At 48.0% G+C, this 10,930-nt stretch overlaps 1 protein-coding gene across 2 annotated transcripts in view; it reads left to right on the forward strand.

Moving 5' to 3' along the window:
- The window catches only part of TUBGCP4 (tubulin gamma complex component 4), a 115,003-nt gene extending 105,297 nt beyond the window's left edge, over window positions 1-9,706 (forward strand). For both annotated transcript variants that reach the window (XM_075345868.1, XM_075345869.1), the window contains exons 14-18: window positions 5,379-5,556; window positions 5,694-5,828; window positions 5,910-6,026; window positions 6,099-6,238; window positions 9,551-9,706. In XM_075345868.1, the coding sequence (XP_075201983.1) occupies window positions 5,379-5,556; window positions 5,694-5,828; window positions 5,910-6,026; window positions 6,099-6,238; window positions 9,551-9,563 (583 nt within the window). In that variant the 3' untranslated portion in view covers window positions 9,564-9,706. The remainder of the gene's footprint in view (window positions 1-5,378; window positions 5,557-5,693; window positions 5,829-5,909; window positions 6,027-6,098; window positions 6,239-9,550) is intronic.
- The last annotated feature ends 1,224 nt before the right edge of the window (window positions 9,707-10,930 follow it).

Consider the following 10,930-nt stretch of genomic DNA (forward strand, 5'->3'; position numbering starts at 1 on the left):
GTAAATGACCTTTATAGCGTCAATCAACCAGGTGCTAGATCTATCTCCCCCGCCTCTACCTGTGGAGGAGTCGGCTTCACAGCAGGAGAAACACCAGTTTAGGTTTCCCAAACGTACACTGAGTGCTTTTTTCGATCACTCTAACTTCAGAGATGCTGTCCAGAAGCACAGAGCTTTTCCGGACAAGCGCTTTTCTAAGCGCCTTAATGACACACGTTACCCCTTCCCCTCTGACGTAGTCAAGGGTTGGGCTCAATGTCCCAAGGTGGATCCTCCAGTCTCTAGACTGGCGGCTAGATCCGTAGTAGCAGTGGCTGACGGTTCATCGCTCAAGGATGCCACTGACAGGCAGATAGAGCTCCTAATGAAATCCATCTTTGAAGCCACAGGCGCGTCTTTCGCCCCGGCCTTTGCAGCCGTATGGGCACTCCAAGCTATCTCAGCTTGTCTGTCTGAGATTAATGCGGTCACACGTACCTCTGCTCCGCAAGTAGCGTCTTTGACTTCTCAGGCGTCGGCTTTTTCGTCCTACGCCATGAACGCCGTCCTGGACTCTGCTAGCCGTACAGCGGTAGCATCCGCCAATTCGGTGGCAGTCCGCAGAGCCATGTGGCTACGCGAATGGAAGGCAGACTCTGCTTCCAAGAAGTTCTTGACCGGTTTGCCTTTTTCTGGCGACCGATTGTTTGGCGAGCAATTGGATGAAATTATTAAGCAATCTAAGGGAAAGGACTCGTCCTTACCCCAATCCAAGCCAAAAAGACCTCAGCAACGGAAAATTCAGGCGAGGTTTCGGTCCTTTCGGCCCTCAGCCAGATCCCAATCATCCTCGTCCAACAGGCCACAGAAGAGCCAGAGGAACTCTTCTGCATGGCGGTCTAAGTCACGTCCTCCAAAGACCGCCGGAGGCACCGTCTCCAAGGCGGCCTCCTCATGACTTTCGGCCTCCACAAACCGCATCCTCGGTCGGTGGCAGGCTCTCCCGCTTTGGCGACGCCTGGTGGCCACATGTCCAAGACCGATGGGTGAGAGACATTCTGTCTCACGGTTACAGGATAGAGTTCTGCTCTCGTCCTCCGACTCGTTTCTTCAGAACATCTCCGCCCCCCGAGCGAGCCGATGCACTTGCTCAGGCGGTGGACACTCTGAAGACAGAAGGAGTTGTGATCCCCGTTCCCCTTCAGGAACGTGGTCGCGGTTTTTACTCCAACCTGTTCGTGGTGCCAAAGAAGGACGGATCATTCCGTCCCGTTTTGGACCTCAAATTGCTCAACAGACATGTGAGAACCAGACGGTTTCGCATGGAATCCCTCCGCTCTGTCATCGCTTCGATGTCACAAGGAGACTTCCTAGCATCAATCGACATCAGGGATGCCTATCTCCATGTGCCGATCGCACCAGAGCATCAACGCTTCCTGCGTTTCGCCATTGGGGACGAACACCTTCAGTTTGTGGCACTGCCTTTCGGCCTGGCGACAGCCCCATGGGTCTTCACCAAGGTCATGGCATCCGTTGTGGCAGTCCTGCACTCTCAGGGCCACTCGGTGATCCCTTACTTAGACGATCTCCTGGTCAACGCACCCTCCCGGGTGGCATGTCAACACAGCCTGGCCGTTGCTCTGGAGACTCTCCAGAGGTTCGGGTGGATCATCAATTTCCCAAAGTCAAAATTGACTCCGGCCCAATCACTGACTTACCTCGGGATGGAGTTTCATACTCTCTCAGCGATAGTCAAGCTTCCGCTGGACAAACAGCGTTCGCTGCAAGCTGGGGTGCACTCTCTCCTTCGGGCCCAGTCACACCCCTTGAGGTTGAGGCGCCTCATGCACTTCCTGGGGAAGATGGTGGCAGCGATGGAGGCAGTCCCCTTTGCGGAGTTTCATCTGCGTCCACTCCAATGGGACATTCTCCGCAAATGGGACAGGAGGTCGACGTCCCTAGACAGGAACGTCTCCCTTTCTCTGGCAGCCAAAACCTCTCTTCAGTGGTGGCTTCTTCCCACTTCTCTGTCGAAGGGAAAATCCTTCCTGCCCCCATCCTGGGCTGTGGTCACGACGGACGCGAGTCTGTCAGGGTGGGGAGCGTATTTTCTCCACCACAGGGCTCAGGGAACCTGGACTCCGACAGAGTCCTCCCTTCAGATCAATGTTCTGGCGATAAGGGCAGTGTACCTAGCCCTAAAGGCGTTCCATCGGTGGCTGGAGGGCAGGCAGATCCGCATACAGTCGGACAACGCCACGGCGGTCGCGTACATCAACCACCAGGGCGGCACGCGCAGCCGTCAAGCCTTCCAAGAAGTTCGGCGGATTCTGCTGTGGGCGGAGGCCACAGCCTCCACCATCTCCGCAGTTCACATCCCGGGCGTAGAAAACTGGGAAGCAGACTTTCTCAGTCGCCAGGGCATGGACGCAGGGGAATGGTCTCTTCACCCGGACGTGTTTCAAGAGATCTGTTGCCGCTGGGGGACGCCGGACGTCGACCTCATGGCGTCTCGGCACAACAACAAAGTCCCAGCATTCATGGCACGGTCTCAAGATCACAGAGCTCTGGCGGCGGACGCATTAGTTCAGGATTGGTCGCAGTTTCGACTGCCTTATGTATTTCCTCCTCTGGCAATGCTGCCCAGAGTGTTACGCAAGATCAAGTCCGACTGCCGCCGCGCCATCCTCGTCGCTCCAGACTGGCAGAGGAGGTCGTGGTACCCGGATCTGTGGCACCTCACGGTGGGTCAACCGTGGGCACTCCCAGACCGACCAGACTTGCTGTCTCAAGGGCCATTTTTCCATCTGAATTCTGCGGCCCTCAACCTGACCGTGTGGCCATTGAGTCCTGGCTACTAGCGTCCTCAGGCTTATCTCAAGATGTCATTGCCACTATGAGACAGGCCAGGAAACCAACGTCCGCCAAGATCTATCATAGGACTTGGAGGATCTTCTTATCCTGGTGCTCTGATCAGGGTTTTACCCCCTGGCCGTTTGCCTTACCCACTTTTCTTTCTTTCCTTCAATCCGGAATGGACAAGGGGTTGTCTCTCGGCTCTCTCAAGGGACAAGTATCGGCGCTATCCGTATTTTTTCAAAAGCGTCTAGCCAGGCTTCCGCAGGTCCGCACGTTCCTGCAGGGAGTTTGCCACATAGTCCCACCTTACAAGAGGCCGCTGGAACCATGGGATCTTAACAGAGTGCTAAAGGCTCTTCAGAAACCACCTTTCGAGCCACTGCGGGATGTCTCCCTTTCACGTCTTTCGCAGAAGGTGGTCTTTCTAGTGGCAGTCACATCGCTCCATAGAGTGTCGGAGTTGGCAGCGCTGTCATGCAAAGCCCCCTTCCTGGTTTTTCACCAGGATAAGGTGGTTCTGCGTCCGGTCCCGGAATTTCTCCCTAAGGTGGTATCCCCTTTTCATCTCAATCAGGATATCTCCTTACCTTCTTTTTGTCCTCATCCAGTTCACCAATGTGAAAAGGAGTTGCATTTGTTAGATCTAGTGAGAGCACTCCGGCTCTACATTTCTCGCACGGCGCCCCTGCGCCGTTCTGATGCGCTTTTTGTCCTTGTCGCTGGCCAGCGTAAGGGGTCGCAGGCTTCCAAGTCAACCTTGGCTCGGTGGATCAAGGAACCGATTCTTGAAGCCTACCGTTCTTCTGGGCTTCCGATTCCTGCAGGGCTGAAAGCCCATTCTACCAGAGCCTTGGGTGCATCCTGGGCATTGCGGCACCAGGCTACGGCTCAGCAGGTGTGTCAGGCGGCTACCTGGTCGAGTCTGCACACTTTCACGAAACACTATCGGGTGCATGCCTATGCTTCGGCAGATGCCAGCCTAGGTAGGCGAGTCCTTCAGGCGGCGGTTGCCCACCTGTAAGAGGGAGCCGTTATCGGCTCTTTTTATTGGGGTATTCTTTTACCCACCCAGGGACTGCTTTTGGACGTCCCAATTGTCTGGGTCTCCCAATGGAGCGACAAAGAAGAAGGGAATTTTGTTTACTTACCGTAAATTCCTTTTCTTCTAGCTCCTATTGGGAGACCCAGCACCCGCCCCTGTTCCCTTCGGGCTGTTGTTCTTTTGTGTACACATGTTGTTCATGTTGAATTGTTCTTTTGGTTCATGGTTTCAGTTCTCCGAACATCCTTCGGATTGAATTTACCTTAGACCAATTTATAACTTTCCTCCTTCCTGCTTTTGCACCAAAACTGAGGAGCCCGTGATGCACGGGAGGGTGTATAGGCAGAGGGGAGGGGTTACACTTTTTAAAGTGTAATACTTTGTGTGGCCTCCGGAGGCAGAAGCTATACACCCAATTGTCTGGGTCTCCCAATAGGAGCTAGAAGAAAAGGAATTTACGGTAAGTAAACAAAATTCCCTTCTTTTTTACTATTCCCTTCAGCTACATGAGTGGTAACAGATTCTTTCAGGGTCATATATTTTTTTCTACCTTTTTGTGACACTGGCTAATCATAAAGCAGGATGCATCACAAAGGTGGAACATACTAAATATACACCCACAGAGCAGGTCAGACCACGGAGTAATCCTCATTGTTGATACTTCATTCCATACTTCAATATGGTTCATACAACTTGAAGACGAGGGGTGAATAGCTGCAGAAAAAACTTTAGGAACGTCGTGGGAGCTTGTGACTGGCAGTCTGGCTCCCCAAAAAGAGCTGCCTCCTTTTGGATCCCACATAGATTCCTACTAAATATGTGTTCACTGTAGGAGAGCAGATATTTCATTATAAAATCACAACAAACAAAACTACACTAACTCGCAGAGGAAACCTTAAACATCTATAGCCAGCCAATGAAATCGCTGGGTGGACGGAGTTTAGGCTGCCGAGCACAATCATTTTATCCAAAGTGAAAGCCTCTCGCTGGGGATAAAATGACCATGCAGCATTTGGTAACAAGCATAGGTGGTACTGTCCGTGGCTGAAAGAACCTCTAATTAATCTCACATTTATGAAGGACGTTGTTGTAACCGAATCTGTCCTATGTTACCCCACTTCAAGCTATTTTCCTCTGACTGCAAATTTCCAAATTTTACTTAAATCTGACTGTCTCCTTTTAGTCCTGACAAGTGATGAGCGAGCACTACCATGTTTGGGTGATCTGTACTTGTAACAAGCACGGTCACGCTCAGATGGGCTCAACTCGAGTGCCTGAGTATAATGTAAGTCAATGGGGAACTAAAGCATTTTTCCAGAATATCTTCTGGAAAAATGCTGAAGCTTCTCATTGACTTCCATCATACTCGGTATATGGGCCTGTCCGAGCTTGTTACGAGCACTTGAGCATGGTAGTGCACGCTCATCACTAGTTTTGACCTTTTGGAGGAGACTTTCCAATGCATTACTCATTTTTGGTGGTCAACCTTTCTTCTCAGGTACAATGTCATCTTCAAGTACTTACTTAGCGTCCGGCACGTGCAGTCAGAGCTGCAGCACTGTTGGGCTCTACAGATGCAGAGGAAACATTTGGAATCTAATAAGACTGATGCCATTAAGTGGCGGCTTCGGAATCACATGGCATTCCTAGTGGACAATCTTCAGTATTACTTGCAGGTGAGAAAGTGACTAAATAAGAGAAAATGACGTCTATTTTTCCTTTTATAAATTCTTTTGTAAATAACATTGCCCTCCCCCATGATATGCTGCGGGTAGGTAAATCTCCTTATGGTGTGTTCTCTTCATTAATTCAGGTAGATGTTTTGGAGTCCCAGTTCTCGCAGCTCTTAGAACAGATTAACTCTACGCGAGATTTTGAGAGCATTCGCCTGGCTCACGACCACTTCCTCAGCAATCTCCTGGCTCAGTCCTTTATTTTATTGAAGCCGGTAAGTATAGCATGTCCTTTTGCATATAGTAATACTTTTTATTGCTCACAGAATGTATTAAACACTGTATTCATTTTTCAGGTTTTTCATTGTCTAAATGAAATCTTAGATTTATGTCACAGCTTCTGCTCTCTAGTCAGCAAAAATCTGGGTCCTTTAGACGAGCGTGGCACTGGCCAGCTGGATATCTTAGTAAAGGTAAGTGATGTGTATTGTAAAGTCTTACATATGCACACACAGTATTCTGATCACGTTGGCCTTTGATTGTAGGGTTTTAGTTGCCAGTCCTCACTACTCTTCAAGATCCTTTCAAGTGTCCGCAACCATCAGATCAACCCTGACCTGGCACAGCTGCTTCTGCGATTAGATTATAATAAGTATTATACACAAGCCGGGGGCACATTGGGCAGGTAAGAAAAGACAAAGCTTCTAAGTTTTTACTGACTTCCAGACCTGATATCCTGTATGAGAGGTGACCTCAGATTTCCCTTAAAATGTCCATATTATATACTCTTCCATACAATTTGACAGGGGACATGGAGAGATCCAACTACTCACTAAGGCTGCTTTCACACTTCTGTCTTTTTCCATCAGTCACAATCTGTCACTTAGAGAAACAACTGAATCCTGCAAAATAATTACAGTATCAGGATTCAGTTTTTTTCCCATAGACTTGTATTAACGACGAATTGTAACTGATGGCCCTGCGTTGCATCCGCTATGCGACTGATCATTCATGGAATGACTGAACGCCGGGCGGAAGCAATGCAGAATGTAACGTTTTTTTGTAGCGTCAAAAAAACGCAGCGCGCAGGATTCTGTCAGCGTCCGTCGTTGGTTATAATGGAAGCCTATGGGCGCCTGAATCCGTCCAATCTGTCAAATGACGGATTCTGGCGACGCTTCAGTCTTTTAGCAACAGAGCATGCTCAGATGTGTAAATTCCTTTCTGGTTAGAAAATATCTCTCGCTCACATTCTCTCTCTCTACCTCTGTCGATGTCGGTCTCTCCATCTCACCCCCTCTCACATACTCACCGGCATGGCGTGGCGCTGCACAGCTGTCACACTGCTCCGGCGGCTTCTCCTACTTTTGAAAATGCCAGCTGCTCATTATTCTATCTCGTATTCACTGTTTCCCCCGCCCACCGGCGCCTATGATTGGTTGCATTCAGATGAGCCCCCACGCTGAGTGACAGCTGTCTCACTGCAACCAATCACAGCTGCTGGTGGGTGGGGCTATATCGTGCAGTAAAATAAATAATTAAAAAAAAAGAAAAGTGTGCGGTCCCCCCCAATTTCGATACCAGCCAAGGTAAAGCCACTCGTCTGAGGTCTGGTATTCTCAGGATGGGGAGCCCCACGTTATGGGGAGCCCGCCAGCCTAAAAGTATCAGCCAGCAGCCGCCCGAAAATGCCACATGCATTAGATCCCGGGACTCTACCCCACTCATACCAATTACCGTGATGCGGTGGCAATTGGGGGTAATAAGGAGTTAATGGCAGTCCATAGCTGCCACTAAGTCCTAGCTTGGTGATGGCAGGTGTCTATGAGACCCCTCCCCCCCCATCACTAAACTGTAGTGAAAGTAAATAAACACACACCGAAAAATCCTTTATTTGAAATAAAAGACAAAAAAACACCCTCTTTCACCACTTTATTAATTCCCCAAATACCCCTCCAGGTGCAACATAATCCACGTGAGTTCCCACGACGCTTTCAGCTCTGCTACATCGGGAGCGGACAGGAGCGGCAGTAGAGCACCGCCGCTCGCTATTAGCTCCACGGAGCAACTGAAGTGAGTAACGCTATAAGTGGTGACGTCACTCAGGTTACCCGCGGCCACAGCTGGATTCTCTTTGCCAGGTAGAAACTGCTAAACGGATCCGTATTTTTAATGGATCCATGCCATCAGTTGTACCACAATCTCCAACGCATCCGTCACATCAGTCACAAAACGGATTGTGACTGATGGAAAAAGACGGAAGTGTGAAAGCAGCCTAAGTAGGAAAAGAGATTTGTCCAATTTCATCATTTTGCAATGTTTTTTAAAAAAAAAAAAAAGGTAAATCCTCCCTTACCGTTCTCCCACCTCTCCCCTTCTGTTTGGTCTGGATGGACACGTGACCACTACAGCAGTGAAAATTGCGGCAATCACTGTAGCGACTGACTGGCTGCAGTGGTCACATGTCCATCTGGACCAAGCAGGGAGAACAGAGCTGGTTTCTGCATAGCCTGTTCTGGCCAAATAGTGTGACTATACATTTATTTAATTAATTTACAGTTTTTGATTATTTTTTTTCTTATTTCTGGGTAACCAACCTTTTTAAATGGGACCTTTCAGCAGGTTTTACCTTTTTGTACGTCAGTGTCTCCAGTTTAGAGAAATCCGCTGGCAGTTTTTTCTGCAGATAAGCTGCAGGGGGGGGGGGGGGGGGTTGTCTTGGCCCTGCACTTACAGCTCTCCAGCTACTTTCCCCTTTTCTGTGACCTGCTCCCCTGCCCAAGATCTAGCGCGAGTTTCATTATTTTTGGGGCAGCACTTATTTGTAGGTCAATAGTCCTTCTCTTGCAATGTCATCAGGACTTTACTGCACATGCAGTGCCCCGAGAATGACAGCGGTTGTGCTAAATCTCAGAGGAGTGGGTGGGTGCAGGTCACAGAAGAGGGACAGGCTGAGGAGCTGTGAGTGCAGAATCAATACTTATAAAAATGGATACACAGCCTTACAAGACACAGGTATGGACATAATCAGTGTTACAGGGGCTGTACATGGACTACTTTAGTTTAGGGTCTATCACCTGCTGATGGGTTCCCTTTAAAGAGAACCGATCACCATTTGTACCTGTATGACTCGCTGTGATTCAAAGGTCAAGCTGTTTTCTAAAGGAGTATCCACATCAATTATCACAGGGAGTGTAGCTGAAAAGTAAAGTCTATAGCTCCATTGATGCATGCCTGAATCCTTTATTTAGGAGAGGTTAATTGGAACCCCCAACAAAATAATGAATATATGGCTGTGATATCAGCATATCCCAAGTGTGAGGCATGGGTCAGTGCTAGACACTGGCATAACAGAGCTATAACCAGGCACATAGTAATTCTGCTTCTTTTCAGCATCTAGTGCCACTGCTCCACCAGCGTCTAAGTATTGGAAGGAAAGGCTCTGAAAGCCATTATTTTTTTTCGCCTGTAATGTTAGGAATGTAATGATCCTTCTCTCAGAAAACTTAACTTTCTTTGCTGGCAAATGATGGCGACCAGGGCAACCTCATATCTTTTATTAGAAATGGTCGGTGACTGATATATATGTTACTGTCTGCACTACACATTGTAAACCACCAGAACTGCAGGAAGCTCCAGTATAAGCCTTTGTCATCATTGGTATAAGCACTAGTGGAGCAGGAAGAAGAGAAAAACCCATGTCTATGAATGCTTTTATATAGCTCTGTTTTTAGCTTTATAGAAAAAAAAATCCCTAAAATAACTTGCATATGTATGTTTATTTAATAAAGAATAATAAAAGAATATATGCTGCATTCCTGTTAAGCATATTGTGTCTGCCTTTAATGGACACTAGGCTGATAACTGATTACCCTGGTGTTTGCAGTTGTTGTATAATCAGCAAAGGCAGAGGCAAAACATTTTACTTTTTTTTTTTTTTTTTTTTTGGATCTCTGTATTAATCAGTGATATTAATGGAAAATGTTTCATCTTGCAGTTTTGGATTATGAACACCGACGGATCCATTTGTGGTTATTCAACTTTTTAAAAAGAAGCTGATGATTGCAGCTACGAAACCCAGGAAAAACAAAGAGTCTTACTAATTGTTACTGTACATTCTTATATATAATAAATTATATTGTGTTTCTACTTATTCTGCTACATCATACTGCACTCAGTGGGCTAAAAAAGACACAAGACACCCTAACATCATGGATGAACAAGGCATTTTTATTGCCAAAACATGTAGGATGATTGCCTCCTTGATTCTGTGGTCATACCATGCCGCATGTGTATATATAATTTTAAATCTATGATAGAATAAAACAAAGTTTTCAATATTCACGCATTGCCTTTCCTGGAAACGGAAGGCTTTTTTTCTTTATCTTGTAGTAATGTGCCCCATCCTTGTCCCCTTCTGGTAGTCAGGTGCCGATGCTGGTCCTATTCTTGTAGTAATGTCCCATCCTGTAGTAAAGTATTGTGCCGTTCTACACACGCACGCACGTGCAAATCTTCTCACCTGTCTTACGTTCCCTTGGTATCCTCTTTCCTGCTTTTTATGGCCCGCCAGCCCGTAGACCCGTGAAGATCGCGTCCGGTGCTGAGGCTAACAGCTTAATTGCTTTATTGCAGTTGAATGATTTGCCGGCACCGTGCAGAGAAGCTCTCTGCAAAGCTATAGGAATGCCAGTCACAGGGACATCAGAGGTCAGCAGCTGACATCTTACACAGATGTCAGCTGTTGCCCCCTGGCTGGCATTCCTATAGCTGTGCAGAGAGCAGCCCTGCGCAGCACTGTCAAATCAACTGCAATAAAGCACTGATGGCGGCAGCGCCTGCATCGGCCTTGATCGTCACGGGATCTATGGGCTTGTAGGCTGCAAGAAAAAGCCTCAGGCATTGCATGCAGGTCGTGTGTTTGAGACCCCTGGTCTAGATTGTGGGAGAAACATGTTCCTCTGCTGATGGCTTCAGAAATTATTTAATCTAACCTAGAGCAGAAAAGGCGAGAACCTAGAAAGTTTAGGGCTTAGTGGCAGCTGTGGGCTGTTATTAACCCCTTATTACCTTGATTGCCACTGCGCCGGGGCAAACGGAAGAGCCAGGTAAAGTTTAGAGACTGTCGCATCTAATGGATGCGACAATTCTGGGCAGCTGTGGGCTGTTATTTTTAGCCTGGGGGGGCAGCCCAATAAGCATGGGTCTCCCCAGCTTGAGAATACCTGCCTCCAGTTGTCGGGCTTTATCTTGGCTGGGTATCAAATTGTGGGGACCGCATGCTGTTTTTTTTTTTGTTTTTTTTTTAAATATAAAACCTTGCATGCGGTTCCTCCTATTGTGATGCATGGCTGGGGGCTTCAGCCTGTTGTTGTAT

The sequence above is a fragment of the Anomaloglossus baeobatrachus genome, chromosome 4 (assembly GCF_048569485.1).
Source record: "Anomaloglossus baeobatrachus isolate aAnoBae1 chromosome 4, aAnoBae1.hap1, whole genome shotgun sequence".
Taxonomy (NCBI): domain Eukaryota; kingdom Metazoa; phylum Chordata; class Amphibia; order Anura; family Aromobatidae; genus Anomaloglossus; species Anomaloglossus baeobatrachus.